The sequence below is a fragment of the Nicotiana tabacum genome, chromosome 18 (assembly GCF_000715075.1).
Source record: "Nicotiana tabacum cultivar K326 chromosome 18, ASM71507v2, whole genome shotgun sequence".
Classification (NCBI taxonomy): Eukaryota; Viridiplantae; Streptophyta; class Magnoliopsida; order Solanales; family Solanaceae; genus Nicotiana; species Nicotiana tabacum.
In genome coordinates, this window is record NC_134097.1 from 19,875,587 (window position 1) to 19,895,937 (window position 20,351).

The 20,351-nt window shown below is 41.1% G+C and overlaps 1 protein-coding gene across 1 annotated transcript; it reads left to right on the forward strand.

The window, feature by feature from the left end:
• The first annotated feature begins 202 nt into the window (after positions 1–202).
• Positions 203–517, forward strand: LOC142172438 (uncharacterized). The gene has a single exon (XM_075236051.1). It carries the CDS (start codon positions 203–205, stop codon positions 515–517), a length of 315 nt encoding a protein of 104 aa, XP_075092152.1.
• The last annotated feature ends 19,834 nt before the right edge of the window (positions 518–20,351 follow it).

Sequence of the window (20,351 nt, forward strand, 5' to 3'; positions counted from 1 at the left end):
AAGAAAGGGATGACTAGAGCTCTGAAAAAGAAGAAGGATGGGAATTCAATGAAAGATGAGACTGAAGAGAGTAAATATATGTCTGCTCTACCTTTCCCTTAGAAACAGAGAAGAGATAAGCTGGACAAACATTTTTGGGCATTTTTTAGATGTGCTCAAGCAGGTGCATGTTAATCTACCTTTCACAAAGGTGCTCTCGTAGATGCTAGCCTATTCTGAGTTCCTGGAGGAGATGTTGTCCAATAAGCATAAAGTGGAAGAGACATCGGTTGTCAATCTCACAGAGCATTGCAGTGCCATTCTACAAAATACGCTCCCTCAAAAGTGTGAAGATCTAGGGAGTTTTACTATACTTTGCTCTTTAGGAAGTACCAAATTTGAAAAATCTTTGTGTGATTCAGGTGCTTCTATTAATCTTATGCCTTTGTCCATTTTTAGGAAATCAGAGGGAGACATTGGAGAAATCAGATCTATACCTATGTCTTTGCAGCTGGCGGATCAGACCACGATCATATAAGAAGGAATAGTGGAAGATGTGCTAGTTCGGGTGGATAAATTTGTGTTCCCTGTGGACTTCATCATGGTGAATATGGAAGAAAATAAGGAGGTCCCTCTGATTTTATGGAGACCTTTCTTGTCTACTAGCAGAGCTATTGTGGACATTCAGGAGAGCCAACTCATGCTAAGAGTGGGGGAAGAAAAAATGGTATTCGAGATGAGTGAAGCAATAGGGGCACCTAGAGACAAGTCGACTGCACAGTCTGAATCTAGAGAGAGTAAACCTGATAAGTGTGGGGTGTACCCAACGAAGGTAGAAAAGAACTTTCAACATGGATATGTGCACTGGATCAGGCGTGTAAAGTGGATCCCGACTTCGATTCAGACCCACACTAGATGATTCAAGAGAGTTTTCTTTACCTCTTACTTTTTATTTGTGTGTCATGGGGACATGCCACAATTTAAAGTGTGGGGTGGGGGATGTAAATATATACATTTGTGTTTGTTTTCTTTTGTTCTATTTGAATTTTTTTTTACTTTCCCAACAATGGATTTCCTCGACTGTCTTCTTGAGAGATTAAAGTCAAAGAAAAAAAATTGTTTTTGTTTTAGTTTCTTAGGTAGTGTAATAATTCTCCCTTAGTTTTTTTTGTGCTGTGGTTCTTTTTCAAGGGTTTTTACTTGAACCGAGTGTAGTTAATGTTTCTTTTAATAGGAATAAAGAGTCTTGTGTCATAGTGCTAATTAGTGGAGATAACTTTTCTTGACTTTATTGTATCTTGAGATAGGTGAGTGCCTTAGTTGTGACGCCTAGGCTCAGTTCTTGACTCATGTATTGTAGTGCCTTAAATTATTTGATTTTGACTTTACTTAACTGCTTTGACTAGAGAATCGGGATAGATTTGGTCCTAAGTGAGTTATGTGCCTTGGTGGTGTGAGATTTTGTTAATATTCTGTGAATATCAATTGATATCTAGAACTTGCCTTGTGTGTTTGCAAAGTACAAGGGTAGTCTTGTTCATTCTAGAAAGTGATACATGCATTTCTTTGTGAGCCAATTATATGCATGTTACCCGTCTAATTGTGTGTATCCTAGTTAGTCCTTTGAGCCTGTAATCTTAATTCTTTGTCAACCACAATACAAGCCTGGCCCCTTTTTTTAAATTGACTATTTGTTTGAACCTTTACCTCTCTTGAGCACTTGAAGTTTTTATGAGCTTGTTAAAAGCTAAGTTGAGGTATGGACAAGGTTTTGAGTGAACTGAGAACAATAAGAGAAAGGTGCACTGTTTTGAAAAAAAGTGAGAGCCACTTGTGGGGAATTGAAAAAGAAAAACAAGAAGAAGTCGAAGAAAGAAAATATTTGTATGTATTTTGTGTGGAAAAAAAATAAATTCCTTGCTAGTGGTAGCTCATGATATATTTGTGCTTAAAGAAATTGGGAGCTGATATTATTATGATGTGAAGGTTGGAGTTTGGTTCAAAATAAGTGTGGGGTTTCGATTTCAAATTATATGTATTAAAGTGCTCAGGAAGGAGTAGTCACTATATCCAAATGTATCCCACCCGTCCCGCAACTTACATTACAGCTAAAATAAAGTCCTACTTGATCTTTGACTAAATGAACTCAATTAGTAGAGTATTACACTACAGGCAAGCATATGGTACTTCTTCTGTGGCACATGAGTTTTAATTTTGAGAGTGAGTTTTATTTCTATAGTGAGTTACTATTTGTTCTTGAATTTTATTATGTGTGAAACTACTCTCTGTATTTGGTGTGAGGGAACATGATTTGCGAAGGAAAGGTAAAGTCTTTGGCCTCTATGTTAGAGTAAGTGAGCAGGTTTTTGAAAAATATGTGGTACTTTTGAATCGAGTCTTGAGACTAGGATGTTATGATGGGGTTCTTAGTTTGATTTAAATATTCCTGGCATGATGAGTTAGGAAAGTTGTTTGATGAAAAGGTCGCCTCGAGGTGAAGTGTAGTTTGATTGCTCGAGGAAGATCAATGGCTTAAGTGTGGGGTGTTGATGGTAGGTTAGAAACTCGTATTTTAGCTACATTTTACACTCTAATTACTACACTTTGATTGTATTTGAGCCTAATTGTTAGTACTTTGTACTTATTACGTATGTTATATTGTGTAGGAGGTGATTTCGAGTGAAGAAGCAATTTTGAAGCTAAAATAGATGATTTGGAGCTTTGAAGTCTGATTAGAATCCTAAAGAATTAAGCCGAAATCGTGTTCGGGGATCGAGTACCAAGTCTAAATTTTAAAAATTAAGAAAAAAATTACTTTGGAAAAAATGCACTACCGCGCCACGGTGTAAAAGGTGCTAGTGCGAAATTCATTCAGAATGTAAAAAAAACCCGCTCTCTGAACTTTCCCACTGGCGTGGCGCATGAGGTGATGCGAGGCATGCCGCGCCTATGTAATCTTCTTATAGTGTTGTCTCACTTCGGCTTGGAAAGGATAGTTTTATCCGGACCTGTTCCTGCATGGTATAAATATACCAAAAATAGGATTTTTAGGGGACTTTTAACCTTGGAAGCTTTTGGAGAGCATTGGAGGCTTCAAGACACAAGATTTTATTATCTTTCCATCAATTTAATACGGGAGTTTGGATTGTAACGTTAGATTAATATTTTCTTACTCTTTAATTCTATTTGTGATGACTTCCTCCATGATTACAGAGTAGTTTTTATTATGGTTTGACATGATTTTGTGACTTGATTGTTATCTATGGATTTGATTATTGTTTGAATTCTTGAATTTATTGGAAGAGATTTAATTCTAGGTGTGACTATATTCATTATTGTATCTAATCGGAAGAGGAGCGTAATACTAAATATTAGCATGCCTTATTTTATTGTGGTACTTCTTTAAGTAATCGAATGAGCTTTGCGATCTACCTTTTGAATTAAGATTGAGAAATATTCGAGAGAAGTTTCTCTTAGACCATTTTTACCAATAGATTCGTGCAAGTTTCATCGCACTTCATAGTAGCATATTTGAACAGTTTAGGTTTAATCGAGAGAGGAACCTGAATAACAATAATAGGATAATAAGATGTTGAATTCGAGAGAATCAACAGAACATTAAGAGTGAAATTTAACATTGTCAATTCCAGAACAACAATCTTGCACTTATCATTTCATGACCCTTATTTCTCACATAAATAACAATCCAATTCTGCTAGTCTCTAGTTCTTAGCGATCAATTGTCATTTGCTTTACTTTTAATTGTTAGTTGTAGTTCATAATCATTCAAACCAAAGTGTTAATCATCTGAATAACATTTAAGCCAGAAATTACTTGAACATTGTTTAAATTCAATCCCCGTGGAGATGATAATTAAACCATACTATCTTTGGCTAGTGAGTATCAATTTCGTGTTGTGTTTTGCGCTCATCATATGCAGACTAGCTCCTTTATCTTCCCAACCATTTGCTCTTGAGACTTCCACTAATTTCTCATACTTGATTGATTTCCTTTCCTTCCTCGTGTCTTTGAAAGTCCTTTGCCCGTTTGATTGATTCCCTTTCCTTTCTTGTATTCCTTTGATGGAAAAATTTGAATATCATAGTCGTTGGCTCTTTGATTGCTTCTTGTGCCTCTTATGCCTACATAGCTTTGATTAGTGAACCTACACACAAAGTATATTCACATTAGTCTAGTATTTTTATTTTTAGTCATTATTAAAATGCTAAGCCTAGCAATCTCCCCCTTTTTGATGATGACAATAAATCAAAAGAGTTTGACAGATTTGGGGACACTTCCTTTTCAAGGTTGTACTTCTGCTCCCCCTGTCTTTGCGTCTTGTTTGTATTCCTGCTCCCCCTGTTTTTTTACTGTTTTTCTTCTCCCCCTTTGACGTCAACCAAAAAGAGCAATAAGAGATACAGATAATATCAGCTAATAATAATAATAAAACATGCATGATATAATATACACTTAAAACAGTCATAATCAAGAAAAATGGGGCATAATCGACTGTACACCTGATCAACAACCAAAAGTAAAGTTTTATCAGACAAAAAGAAAAGATTGTTTAGAAAGCCCAGAAAATTAGGTCTGTCACGACCCCAAATACCCTTTGTAGTATGTTGTGATGGAACCTAGTTTCTAAGATTAGGCAAGCCTAATAAATATGCGGAATAACTGAATAATAATTTAAATCTCAAAAACATCAGCAACTATATGAATAAAATCTGCAACTCAACATGTACATCTCCCAAAAACTCGGTGTAAATACAAGTCACAAGCTCTAGATACAGTGTTGAACACTCCTATACATCATTGTCTATAAAGATGTAAAGAAATAAGAAAAGAACAGGATAGAAAGGGACTTCGAGGGCTGAGATCGCGAACATGTGTACCTTAAAGTCTCCAAAGTAAAGCAACTCAACGCTCTAATACCGAGGATGATAGGATGTACCTGAATTTGCACAAAAACATGTGTACAAGCATAGTATGAGTATATCACAATGGTACCCAGTAAGTGAGCCAAACTTCGGTAGAGTAGTGACGAGGTCAGGTCAAGGCCCTACTAGAGATAATACGAAACAAGAAAGGAGATATAACAATATAATGAAATGATAGAGAAATGAAACGATAAAGAATTTACGGAAAAGTAACAACACAAAATTAAGGAAGTTAACACAACACGAAAGGAAAACAAGGATTTTACATGTTAAGGAAACATCAACCAAACAATACAACAAGTAGAGAAAATCAACAGGGCACTCCCGAGATACCGCCTCGTAGTCCCAAATCATAAAAATAACTCACAATATTTCCTTGTTGTGAGCACGTGATTTTTGTTTAGCGCGACAATCGCTCCAAAAGAAATAAAAATAATAATAACAATTGGTCCTGCTGTACAATTTTTGGATTTTTACATGGCACTTTGTTAATTATTTATGATTTTTGCCCATTTTATTTTATTAAAACAAAATACAAAAAAATGTATGTGTCATGCATAATTTGAACCGTAATCCGGTTGTTAAATAGAAAATCATAAATAGGCATCTTTGTCCGTGATTTTGTTTTTGTTTGATTTTACCTGTCTTAAAATATTTTAATGTGTGTGCAAATAATTGTATTAAGTGTTTATTTAATTTTAATTTGATTTACTTAGGTTTTGTTTTTAAAATAAATAAGAAAATAAAATAATAATAATAATAAAAAAAATCTTTTTCGGACTTGGGCCAATTTTAAACAAATTGGCCCAAACAAACTCAGCCCAAAACCCAGGCTTGCCCGGTCCGTGACCAGCCTACTTCGAGAACATACAAACGACGCCGTTTTAATTCAGGCTGATCTGAGCCGTTGATCTCTGAAAGATCAACGGCCAAGATCTCTCACCCCGAACCCACTAACAGACCCGACCCGTCTCACCCGGACCGACCTCAACCCTTTACCCTTGAAACGATGTCTTTCCCTGTTAGTCGAAGGATCCTGGCCCTTCATCATGTTTCATCCAACGGCCAGGATTCACCTATCCACTAACTATATAAACTTGCAACCATACCCTGCCCCCTATCCAATACCCCGGCCTTCGTCTTCACAGACCCTTCCCCTTCAAACCCTAGCCGCCCCCATCTCCCTTCACTAGAAACCCGGCGGCATGAACGCCGATGACCTTCACCTTAACACCCTAGAATCCCCTTGCCATCCTGAACATGGATCTGTTAACTACTTAACTCGAATCCCTTCCCACCTTCTCGAATCTTCATTTGAAGATTTGAGTCTGAACTTGACTTACACCGTTTAACCCCAGTTTCACACCAGACACTCCCCAGACCTCCCTCGTGACCAAACCATGCTTGGTTTGGTCCGAATCTGACCAGGGAAGCATGAATCCCAGATCTGATTTTTGGAACCTTAGGGTTCCTCGTCAATGGTCCGTGTCTTGTTCAAGCCGAAGAGATTAAGGTCTAATGGACCTTAATCTAAGTGTTTCTCATCTGAGAAACACTTCGATTAAAGTCCGTTCAGCCTTAAGAAAGGTCTGTTCGAGTCCAAGCTAGGGTCTTTTGATTTTTCGGGTTTTAAGGCGAGTTTTGCTTTCTTTTCTTTATTTGTTTTAGTCCATGAGATTGTTCTAAAGGTTGTTCATGTTTCGTGAAATCTGTGTTTTGAGTTTTATCAACTGTGTCCTGTCCACCTTGCCTGAACCTTTGTTGTTTGATTGAGTTTCTTCTTCTACTTGTTCTGATAATGTGTATGTATGTATTTGTTGTGCAATTGGTTGAATTTCAAATTTGAACTGATTAACTGATTCCTTGGGTACAATTCTGCTTAGTCAATACAATTCGAATCATGTGTCCTATACTGTTAAATGTCTGATTTTGGTTTCGATTGTATGTGTTATAACTAATATAGTCGAGTCGACAATTGTCGTCAATTAATTTCAGTAGTTCAAATGTTAACAATTGAACCTGTTGCCTGCTGCAACTTTGTTTGAATCAAAGTAAGAATCAAGTATGGTCACTTATAGTTGCTGTATTTGAATCTGAAAATAAAAGGGTAGATTGTTACCTGCAATATGAATTGGAGGGCATGTGCATTTGTGCACAACATGTGTATAAAAGCCCTTTTGGATTAAAATAGTTTGACAGCATATGTTGTCAGATTATATTCCTGCTGCCCATGTCTGCTTTTAGTTAATAAAATGGGAAAGTTAAGCCTGCCAAGGGAATGTCATGGGGTTAACACTTAAATAGCTAAGTGGAACTGAAAAGAAGATAGCACATGGGAGGGGTATCTGATTAGTCTATCAGGCTGTAAAAAGGGTGATGTTAAGGCTTATAAAAGGGAGGCACATTGAGAGATAACGGAGAAAAAAGAGAACAGGGAGATGGGGATACAGACAGGGAAATTGTTAACATAGATAGAGAGGGACTGAACATTTTTTGAGAACTAAGTTCTGAAAGACAGAAAACTGGAAAAGAATTCTCTTTGATAACACAGACAGGCAGAATTAGAAATTACATTTTTTGATTTGCTGTTTTGATTTCACTAAATCTTGACCTGTTTGTGCAACACTGATTTCTCCCAAATCCCAACTGAGTCTGCTTGGTTGTTGTTGTTTTATTCGGGAACTTGGTCTAGTTGGGGTCTTGATCCCACTCCAATTGTTTCGTGAGTTGTTGTTGCTGCTATTCTGTTTCCTGTTGCTGCTGTTATTCTGTGTCCTGCTGCTACTGCTAATTCTGTTTCTTGCTGCTGCTGATTTCCCTATCTTCTTCCTCTTCTCCTTTGCATTTTCAGTATTTCCAGGTACACATCTCGAGTCTCACATTGGTGTAGCTGATTGTAACATTAAAAAGCATGAATAGAAAGATTTGAAGGAGTTACAATCACCTGTTATTTACTGATTGCCCCTTCATAAATGTTGTTAAGTTGTGTAAATTTTAGTTTATAGCTAATAGAGAATACATTGGTAAGTTTGTACTTAAGTAAAGTTTATGTTAATCTGAAACTGCGGTATTTGATTCGTTTAGTTAGCATACAGGATGTAAATACGATCCATGGAATGTGACACTATTTATACAATTGTTAAACTTAAACTCATTCTTTTAGCATGTTTGAATAGGTAGGGGCAAATGGCTGTTAAATCTAGCCAAATATAATACAGTTTTGAATCATCCAGTTTCGATTTCTTTAGGCAGTTTATAGGACTAGTTTTGAACATCATCAGTAACATCTTTTAATAAGGAACTCTATTAATCCTGTTTAAGCAATTTGATTTAGATTCGACTTAAGGATGTTGTCGGATTAAGTATTGCATTTCATCAATCTCATATGTAATTTCTTTGTTCAACCAAAGCATTTTCGTAAGGTATGACGTCTTTTCACTTTATAAGTAATTAATCAGAAATTGATAGGCGTCCGGTTTAGGCCAAAGCATATACTTCGATTAGCATACATCTTTCTTTCTTCTATTTCTGGAAACAAAAATAATAGAAATGTAGTCACTTTAGGATATCCTCTTCTAAAATAATGAGACGAGCCTCGCTAAATAAAAAATGCAAATTGCGGGGCCCTCAACAACTAATCATAATATTTAGAATTCAGGCTAGGCCGTTTAGTGAATCTCATGGCCTTCTCAAAAAATAATAACGCGTTAGACTCTTTAGGCGCGGCTTAATTAAATCATATTCTTAAATTCGGGTGCACATTGATGTGACCCAAATCCAAATCTCAACGAAGTCAAAATGTGTTGACGATCACGGGCGCATTGATTGTGACGTGGTTCGAGATGCATTTTCACGACGTTGCAATTCTATAAAAATAAGTGATAATGATAAAAGCGGTTTAAACTTAATAAAAGCACGTAAGTCATAACATGTATTTAAATCAGATATTTAGCCATTATAACAATTTAAGCGACCGTGCTAGAACCACGGGATTCGAGGGTGCCTAACACCTTCCCTCGGGTCAACAGAATTCCTTGCTTAGAATTTCTGGTTCGCAGACTTCATTCGGAAAAGTCGAAAATTTCCTCGATTTGGGATTCAAGATAAACCGGTGACTTGGGACACCAAAAGCCAAACCTTTCCCAAGTGGCGACTCTGAATTAAATAAATAATCCCATTTCGAATATTGTCACTTAAATTGGAAAAACTCCCCTCGCGCATTTAACCCTTCGTGGCGGGCGCGCAAAAAGGAGGTGTGACAGCTCTGGCGACTCTGCTGGGGTTCAAAGTTGACCCAGAACCACTGGTTAAGGGTTCAAGAATTCGAGCTTAGAATAATTGTTATATTTGGCTTTATTATCTGATCTTTATTACATGTTTTTGCATAACGTGCTAAATGTTGTCTTTTACCGTTTTGATATTATCTGAACTGTATATAAACTGCGCCGAAACCCTTCTCTTCTTACCTCCGGGGAGAAGCTCGCTGGTCGAGACTCCCTATTCTGTTAATGTCAATACCCGAAATAAGAAAGAGGTCGGACAAGTTACAAAGCCGGACGATCTCGCGGGTCCCCGGTATGTAGCCCCCTCCTCGACTCGAGTTGTCTGCTCGGGTACACAGTCTAGAACAAATACCCAGGTTACGAACCTAGAATAACTTGACTTCATGCCGGATCCCTAGTAGGAACGCTTATTTGCATCATGTTACATTTGACTTAGGGGACTCAACACAGGGGTTGGGTCCGTCTAGGACAAGCAACCTGAAATGAAAAGACCATCATGCTGCATTCCTATCTGTGTTGCGCATTTATTTGCTTCGGTTCCGCATGCCGACCGGTTTCTAAAAAAGAAAAATAGCAGGGTAGGGAGATAATTACTTATTTTGGAAAAATAAAACCAATGTCCAAGTAGTGTCAAAACCTCGCCGGAATTTTTCTAAAAAAAAAAAAGAGAATAAAAACAAAATTTGTCTTCTTAGTTTGAGTTGTTAAAAAAAAATATGAATTTTTTTTATCACTTTCAAAATGAAAAAAAAAGAAAAAAAGAGAAGGTATTTATTTAAAAGTAAAAAAAAAACGGAAATTCATAATTCAAAAAAAATGTTGTCTCTTTCGTAGTACCCCTTTTATCAATTCAGACTAATAGTCCAAATATTTCCTAAAAAAAAAATATAATATTTTTTTAGTCTTTATCTTTTTGCAAAAGAAAAAATATAATAAAAATACGTATTCTTGATTTCTAGGTTTATTTGATTTTTTCTATTTACGATATTCCCGAACTACGCCGGTTTGATTCTCACCGGATGTGAGATACGTAGGCAACCCTCGTCGGGTTCAACCCCATTTTGCTAAAATAGCCAAAATCAATAAATAAAAAGAAAAAAGAAAAAAAATGTGTCAATTTGTTAAAAAAAAAAGAGTCATAAAAAAGTCAGGTGATGCTGTTTTGTCATAAATAGCCGAATGTTCCCGAAAAAGGGACGCCGGAAGGCTGACTTTGCATAAATAGCCACCTTTGGGTCTTGCTTAGCGTTTTGTCCAGTTGACCCACACAGCCTTAAAATCTTCGCCCCCGAAGTGTTTAAAGGCCGTGTTCAAAACTTGATCCCCTCTGTAAAATATTTTTGAGTCAAGTCATTTTTGTTAAAATCACCTTGATAAATGTGCAGGATGAGCACGATGCAAAATGAACACTTTTCAATAATGACCAAAATCCCTGTCAAGTTACGACTATGGTGGAATGATCTAGGTGTTGAAGGACAAAATGAGGTCAAGAAATATCTGAAAGGTCTTGTGGGTTTGTTGGAAATCCAACCTCGGGGAGATATCATAAGAGCTTTGGTTACCTACTGGGACCCAGCGCACAATGTTTTCCATTTCTCTGATTTCGAACTCACCCCGACTTTGGAAGAAATGGCCGGGTACATTGGGAATGCTGAACTTCCGTTGAGGCAAAAATACTTGGTCGCCCCAAGAGTTGTCACGGTGCATAGGTTCCTAGATTCATTGAAGATACCTAGAACAGTCCACAACCCGGATCTGGCAGCCGGATTTTGTACTCCATGCTTCATATATGATAGGTACGGTCATGAGGGGGATTCAATAATCCAATCAACAAACTGTGCAGCAAAGGTGTTCGTCAGAAGTGGGACAAGCACAGACGGGTAGCGTTCATGATGATGTTCCTGGGCCTTCTGGTATTTCCAAGGAAAGACGGAAACATTGATTTGAAGATATCCGGGGTCGTCAGCACTTTACTCATGCAAAGTGACAGTACTCTCGCGCCTATGGTGGTATCTGACATCTTTCGAGCTCTTACAACTTGTAAAGCTGGGGGAAATTTCTTCGAAGGTTGTAACTTGCTCCTACAGATATGGATGACCGAGCACCTCTGCCATCATTCCGAGATTTTGAGCCATGGTTCCCCGGAAAAGACCTGCATAGAAGAATCTTACACGAGAACCAAAGAGATCAGTTTGCCCAAAGGAGTCCTGGCATGGACCTCGTTCTTTCAAGCTCTTACTGCCAGCCAAATACAATGGACGTTAGGATGGTTGCCTGTTGATGAGATCCTATATATGTCGGCAGCTAAAACTTATTTCTTACTGATGGGGCTTAAGAGCATTCAACCTTACGCACCCTGCCGAGTTTTGAGACAGTTCGGAAGATGCCAGACAGTACCTCATGAGGAAGATCTTAGCACTCAAGCAATTGAGATAAGTCCTAACGGACAATTCCCAGAAGCAAAGATTCGCCAAATCTGGAGTGAGTGTCAATATTTGAAATCAGATACTTGCGTGCGGGATCGAGCCAAAGGAGAGACAGCGCCAGGTTACCTTGCATGGTATAAAAGGGAATTTGAGCATGAAAGGCCAGCTAAGAGACCCCACATCCGGAATTTGACCAAATCATCGCAAAGGCAGTGGGATTGGTTAGCAAAGGAAAGAGGCTATTGCGCCGAAATCAGCAGGTTAAAGCAACAAGTAGAAGGCTTGAAATATGAGCACAACGTGCAAGCTGCTACCAATCTGGGAGAGCGGAACAGGTTAATTCAGGAAAACGAAATGCTCAGAGCCCAGATCAAACAGATAAGGGTGGATGCAGATAAACAGCCAAGGCGTCGATCAGACGAGCAGCTGATAAAAAGGTTAAAACGTGAGATCAGGGAATGGCAAGATGGTTTGGGGAAATCTGAAAACGTCATAGCGGAGCTCGGGGCACAGTGGGATACAAGAACAGATAAGCATCGCCGATATTTGAATCAATTAGAAGGCGACCACGAGAAAACTGTTGCTAAAATAAAGAGAGAGATGGCTGCGCTTAAGATCAAAGCAGTTAATCAGGCCAAGGATTTCCAAATTGAGAGCAGATACTGGTACGACTCAATAGCCCAGATGAAGTTGGAAGTACGGCGACTGAAGCATCAGCATGTACAGGATGCTCAAGTCTTCAAGATATGCAGCGATCAGATAAAATGCCTACTCGTAGAGAAGAAGCAAACCAGAGATAGGATCAAGGCCATTGCCCATGCCATCACCAGACGATGTTTACGATGTGAGAACATGTCCAGCGTTACCATCCTCTCGGCAGTAATGGGTCATGTCAAGCAGACTATGCACGAGCTGGAGCAACTTGAGAGGGATCTCACGCCTAGGACCGCGGCGAGGCCGAACGATGCCCCGCGGACACCAATTTACAAAACCATAATGCACTCATAAGTCAAGCCTGTGTCTTAGCATCTTCTGCTTGTTTTTCCATCAGGGTGATTTTTAGTCTATTTTGAGTCTAGGTTTATTTTCAAAGTTTGCTCTTTCTTTTGCAAAATGTAGTTTGTAATAGACCATTTCAACAATAAAGAGGTTGCTTCTTTTACGCTCATTTGTGTTTTTCGAACTACGTAATGATCTGATTCACGTAGGCATCGTGATACGTAGGCAATCCTCATCGGATCCGGTCGCATTTCTTTTACTGCAAAATAAAAAAAAACATAAAAGAAAAACAAAAAAAAAAGAAAAAGAAAAATATAATAAAAAGGGGAAAAACTAATAAAGAGGAAAAATGCCGGAATGACGCATGCTCTCGTAGCAAACATGTAGTAATCCACTTAACTGTATAGGTGCATCATGACCAACGTGAGATTAACTACCTGTTATTCGCTGCAAATTAACCGTGCGTTTGTCGTTGAGTATTCCAGGGTTTTGAAAAGACGGTTGGTTTGGTGAAAGTCTGGCCTCGCACTCATACTTCACGAGGTCAAGGAGAAGTGTTCAACTACCTGTTGTTAGGACCAGAAGCAGTACTCACACTTACTTCACCAGGTCAAAAGGAAGTGTGGAAATGTCTTCAGAAATTCCATTGCAAACAATCCCTGTTTCCGAGGAGAGCTCGATCTCAGCCGTCCTCACACCTGAATCTGCAACTGCGGAGGAAAATAGAATCCTACGGCTCCGCATGTTGGAAATGCTGGACGATTGGAATAATGGGAAAGAGCCGCCAAGTGTCGTCCCTGGATTCCCTGAATTATTCTCCAGGTCAAGTAGGACTTCTAATGTCCCCATAAATTATCCTGCTACCCCATTCGGGTACCCAGCCACCTCAGCCTTCTCTGCTGGATTGCCTTCTGAGCCTCATCCCCGAATGTCAGCCTCTGATGCAAGCATGAACATCTTTACTGCATCGCCTTGCCCGATTACGGCACAGCCCGCCACGTGCAAACCAAGCTTTGACTCATCCTCTTTTACATTCCAAGCACCATCGTTCTCAATGGAACCAACTAGGTTCGCTACCAGCACTAATCCTCTACCGCCTCAGTGCGAGCTGGCACCCGGGAAAGATCAGAACCCCAGAATTGCAGAACAAATGAGATTGCCAAGAGAATGAGAAGCCTTGAACAAAGTTTGAAGAATATGCAAGGATTGAGCGGACAGAAGAGCGTCTCTTACGCCGACCTATGCATGTTCCCTCACGTGCACCTGCCAGCAGGTTTCAAGACCCCGAAGTTCGAGAAATACGATGGGCACGGTGACCCCATTGCACATCTTAAGAAATACTGCAACCAATTGCGGGGAGCCGGCGGAAAAGAAGAACTGCTAATGGCATATTTTGGGGAAAGTCTAGTAGGGATAGCCTCAGAATGGTATATGGACCAGGAAATGTCTCGATGGCATATATGGGATGATCTCGCCAGAGATTTTGTGAAACAATTCCACTATAACATCGACATTGCGCCAGACCGAAATTCGCTGTCGAATTTGAAGAAGAAACCTTCAGAAAGCTTTAGGGAATATGCTATTAAGTGGCGTGAACAGGCGTCAAGAGTGAAGCCTCCCATGGATGAAGTGGAAATGGTCACTACTTTTCTCCAGGCTCAAGAGTCTGACTATTTCCAAAACATGATGTCAGCCATGGGTAAGCCATTCGCGGAAGCGATCAAGATTGGAGAGATGGTAGAAAGTGGTCTGAAAACAGGTAGGATTCTGAGTCAAGCAGCCATAAGGGCAACCTCCCAGGCCGTCCAAAACGGGTTCGGAGGAATGACCAGAGGGAAGAAGAAAGAAGAAACGACTATGGCAGCCTCGGAAGCAAGGGAGTATCGTCATCCCAGGCCCCGTTTTCCGGAAAGAACCCCACAACACTACTACCCCCACTCCAATTTGGCATATGCTCATCAACCTTATATGGTCATGAATGCCCAACCTTATGCCCATCCACCACAACAAGCCAACCGAGGCCCAGCTCCACCTCCCAGAAATTAGCCTCCTTACCGCAACCACTATAACCCACAACCCCCGCAGAATAACTTCCGCCCTCAAGAGCCACCTCGACGGCGGACTTTCACGCCCATCGGTGAACAATACTCTACTTTGTTCCCTAAGCTAGTCCAATTGGGTTTCTTACAACCAATCCCTCAAACAAGGCAAAACCCGACGTCACCTTCTTACAAAGCTGGAGTCAGATGTGCCTATCATTCAGGGGCCGAGGGACATGATACAAATGACTGATGGTCGTTGAAAAGAATGGTCGAGAATTTGATAGAGCAAGGGAAAATAGTGCTAAGGGACGAAGAGATCCCAAATGTGACTAACAATCCATTGCCTGCTCACAATAATGGGCTGCTGATCGGAATAATTTTCGAAGACAAAGAATTCGACCCTGCTCCGAAAGCCATAATTGCCATTGTCGACACGGGGAAGAGGCCCGAAACAGACCAGAAACCAGGAAAGGGGGAGGAGGCCAAGGCTATAAAGAAAGAGCTTGAAAAGAAGGTGGAGAAAAAAGTGGTACCGGTAGAGGATGGAGTTCTTTACATACCACGAGGTCGAACTGAGAAGACGCAGAACTTCGCAATCAAAAAGACAAAACCTATGTACGTGCCGAAAGGGGCCTATGTGGTCCGGGGGACGATTCAACCATCTCGGCTGAATGAGCCAGTGGTTATCGGACGCGTGCCACAAAAGCCAATGACCAACCCGTCCACAGTGCCGTGGAATTATCAAAAGACTTTGGTAATGTACAAAGGTAAAGAGGTCATGGGAGAACTTCCAGAAAATACTTTCATTGGAAGGTATTCAAATACCCAAGAACTGAACAACGCCACACAAAGGCGCTTCCCGCCAAAGAAGCCCGTAAGTGTTGAAGAAGCGGAAGTGTTCTTCCAACAAATGAAAATGCCGGATTACGAAGTGATAGATCAACTGCGCAAGTACCCCAAGCAAGTGTCCATGCTGTCATTGTTAATGAGGTCGACCGAGCATAAAAAGATCTTACTGAAGACTCTAAATGAAGCATATGTGCCAGTTGAAACCTCGGTAGAACAATTAGAGCGGATGACAGAAAGATTCTTCGCCGTCAACCAAATCTCTTTCAGCAAGAACGATCTACCCCCGGAAGGAGTGGCACACAACAAGGCTTTGCATCTAACAGTTAAATGCGAAGACTATTATGTCAAGCGGGTAATGTTGGATGGGGGCTCAGGCGTTGACATTTGCCCGCTCTCCACGCTACAAAGAATGGAAATTGGGACCGGAAGAATCCGACCCAACAATGTCTGCGTAAGGGCTTTCGACGGCATCAAGAGAGATACCATGGGAGAAATAGACCTGTTATTGGTCATAGGACCAGTCGAATTTCAAGTAACCTTCCAGGTGCTCGACATGGATACATCCTACAATTTTCTCCTTGGCAGACCTTGGATCCATGCGGCAGGAGCCGTGCCTTCCACTCTTCACCAGATGGTGAAGTTCGAGTACGAAGACCGAGAAATCGTGGTCCATGGGGAAGATGAGCATGCTATTTATCGGGACCCATCCATTCCATATCTGGAACCGAGAGAAGGGAGCGAACACACGGTCTATCAAGCTTTTGAGATTGTACTGGCAGAGCAGCACGAAGAGGGAATACCCTGCCCCCAGCCTTTCTTGTCTAACGCCTCGGTTATGGTGGCCAAAGAGATGATCCGGCACGGATTTAGGCCAGGGAAGGGGCTTGGACGAACCCTTCAGGGAATAACAGAACCCATTACCTTGCCAGTCATCAAGAAACCTTTTGGACTAGGTTTCAAACCTACTTCAGCAGACGAAGAGTGGGCAAAGAAAAGAAAAAATGAGGGTTGGAAGTTACCTCGACCACTGCCAGATTTATATGCAACTTTCATCAGGCCAAGGTACGCCGAAGAAGAAGATGATGAGGTCTTCACAGCTGAGGAAATCGAGGAGATATGTGGAGCGATGAGAGAGATGCTCTACGAGATCCACATGGTTCAACCAGGTGAAGGCACAAGCATTGCTGAGATGATGTACATGGGGCCGAACGCCAAACTTCAAAACTAGGAGGCTACGCCATTCCCGACTAGACGGAAGTCCGGGTAGACCTGTCCTGCCACCTTTCCTGTGTCACAAGTTATCTCCATGACATAACTTGAACGTTTTCTTCTTTTCAATTGTTGTTTTGAATTCCTAAGTTGTAAACATTGTTGTCTTCCAACTTTCCAAAGAAAAATAAATAAAAAATCATCATTGCTTTCCCATTCTTTCTTTTGTTCTGATTTTTGTTATTTTTCCTTTTATCTTTCTTTTCAGTCATAATAATGCGGCTTTAAATATGACATGCTTGCGGACTTCACGCCCAGATCACAATGAGCTATTTAACTGCGAATTAATGAACCCAGAACCAGAATATGATGCGGAAGAAGCTTTTAGGGAGATAAACCAAGAGTTGGAATATTTCGAGAATAAACCTAAGCCAAATCTGAATGACACTGAACCGGTAAATTTAGGAACCCAGGAAGAAATCCGGGAGACCAAGATAAGCATTCACACGGACAAGAAAACGCGAGAGGCGATAATTCAACTTCTTTTTGAATTTAAAGACGTGTTTGCTTGGTCATATTATGACATGCCGGGACTAGGTGTTGACCTAGTGGTTCATAAATTGTCGATTCATCCTGATTGTCCTCCAGTTCAACAAAAGCAACGAAAGTTCAAAACTGAGGTCAGTGACAAGATTAAAGAGGAGATCACCAAACAACTGAAAACGGGAGTGATTCGAGTAGTCCAATATACAACATGGTTAACGAATGTGGTTCCAGTACCAAAAAAGGACGGGAAAACTCGGGTATGTGTAGATTACCGAGATCTGAACAGAGCAAGTCCTAAAGATAATTTCCCGCTGCCCAACATCCACATCCTCGTTGATAATTGCGCCAAACACGAGATACAGTCTTTCGTAGATTGTTACGCTGGGTATCATCAGGTATTGATGGATGAAGAGGACGCCGAGAAAACTGCCTTCACCACGCCTTGGGGCACCTACTGTTATCGGGTTATGCCATTTGGTTTGAAGAATGCTGGGGCTACTTACATGAGGGCCAAGACTGCCATTTTCCATGACATTATGCATCAGGAAATAGAGGTGTACGTGGACGACGTGATAGTCAAGTCCAGGACACAGGATAATCACATCCAAGACTTGAGGAAATTCTTCGAGAGATTAAGGAAGTATGACTTGAAGCTAAACCCAGCCAAATGCTCTTTCGGAGTTCCGTCGGGCAAACTTTTGGGCTTCATCGTAAGCAGGAGAGGTATCGAGCTAGATCCAACTAAGATAAAATCCATCAGAGATCTGCCTCCCCCGAGAACAAAGAAAGACGTGATGAGTCTGTTGGGCAGGTTGAACTACATCAGTCGGTTTATTGCCCAGCTGACAAGCACGTGTGAGCCCATATTCAAGCTGTTAAGGAAAGATGCGGCGATTAAATGGACAACTGAGTGTCAAGAAGCCTTTGATAAAGTCAAAGAATACCTTTCGAATCCCCCGGTCTTGGTCCCTCCAGAACCGGGAAGGCCACTTTTCTTGTATCTGACAGTCTTGGAGAACTCTTTCGGTTGCGTCCTCGGGCAACACGACGTAACCGGAAAGAAGGAGCAAGCAATCTACTACTTGAGCAAGAAATTCACCGGCTACGAGGCCAAATACACTCTGCTGGAAAGGACATGCTGCGCTCTCACATGGGTTGCTCAAAAGCTGAGACATTATCTCCAAGCCCACACTACGTTCCTCATAAGCAGGTTGGATCCTTTGAAGTATATATTTCAGAAACCAATGCCTACTGGGAGACTGGCTAAATGGCAAATCTTGCTTACGGAATTCGACATAGTCTATGTCACTCGCACGACAATGAAAGCCCAGGCGTTAGCAGATCATTTGGCCGAAAATTCGGTCGATGAGGAATACCAGCCATTGGATACCTACTTTCAAGATGAAGAAGTAAACACCGTAGAATTGGTCTCGGAGGAAGCTCATGTTTGGAAGATGTTCTTTGATGGAGCCGTGAACGCCAAGGGTGTAGGGATTGGGGCAATTGTGATCTCACCTTCTGGTCAGCATTATCCCGCCACAGCTAGACTTTGTTTCTTTTGCACAAATAATACAGCTAAATATGAAGCCTGCACCATGGGCATGCATATGGCAATCGATCAGGATGTCAAAGACTTACTGATTATGGGAGATTCTGACCTGATTATCCGGCAAGCCCAAGGCGAATGGGAAACTCGGGATGTCAAACTTATCCCTTACCGACAGCATGTGGAGGACCTCAGCAAGCGCTTTACCTCAATAGAGTTCAGGTATATCCCGAGGTGTCACAATGAACTGGCAGATGCACTTGCTACTTTGGCTTCAATGCTACCCTACCCGGGCAACACCCACGTCGATCCTTTGGAAATCCAAATCAAGGAAAGACACGGTTACTGCAATGTAATCGAGGCAGGATCAAATACGCAGCCGTGGTACCATGACATCAAGAGGTTCCTAAAGACACAAGAATACCCCGAGCACGCTACTGGAGATCAAAAGAGGACCATTAGGCGACATGCAAGTGGTTTCTTTCTAAGCGGTGAATTGTTGTATAAGAGGACCCCGGACCTCAATCTTCTAAGATGTGTCGATATCGAGGAGGCAAGAAAGATCATGCACGAAGTACACGCAGGTATGTGCGGACCTCACATGAACAGTTATGTCTTAGCAAAGATAATCCTTCGAGCAGGTTATTACTGGATGACCATGAAAAAGGATTGCTTTAGCTTTGTTCGGAAGTGTCATCAGTGTCAGGTGCACGGTGATTTGATTCATGCACCTCCCACAGAGCTGCATCCCATGTCTGCACCTTGGCCATTTGTCGCCAGGGGCATGGACGTCATTGGACCAATCGAACCGAAGGCTTCGAATGGACACAGGTTTATACTGGTTGCCATCGATTACTTCACAAAATGGGTAGAAGCTGTCACTCTCAAGTCGGTCACTAAAAAAGCTGTAGTGGATTTTGTACACTCAAATCTTATCTGTCGTTTCGGTATTCCTGCGACTATCATTACAGATAACGCAGCAAACTTGAACAGTCACTTTATGGGAGATGTATGCGAGCAATTCAAGATAACGCATAGGAATTCTACTCCTTATCGGCCGAAAGCCAATGGTGCTGTGGAAGCGGCGAACAAAAACATCAAGAAGATTTTGAGGAAAACGATCTAAAGTTCCCGACAGTGGCATGAGTAGTTACCATTTGCATTGTTGGGGTATCGCACTACGGTACGCACATCAGTAGGAGCGACTCCTTATCTTTTGGTTTATGGGACCGAGGCTGTAATACCGGCAGAGGTAGAAATTCCTTCGCTTCGAATCATTGTCGAAGCAGAAATCGAAGACAGCGAGTGGGTCAAGACTCGGTTAGAGCAATTGACTTTGATTGATGAAAAGCGAATGGCCGCGGTTTGTCACGGACAGTTGTACCAACGAAGAATGGCCCGTGCTTACAACAAGAAAGTCCGACCCAGGAATTTCGAAATAGGTCAGCTGGTACTGAGGCGTATTCTGCCGCATCATGAGGAAGCAAAAGGGAAGTTTGCTCCAAATTGGAAAGGCCCATACATCATAA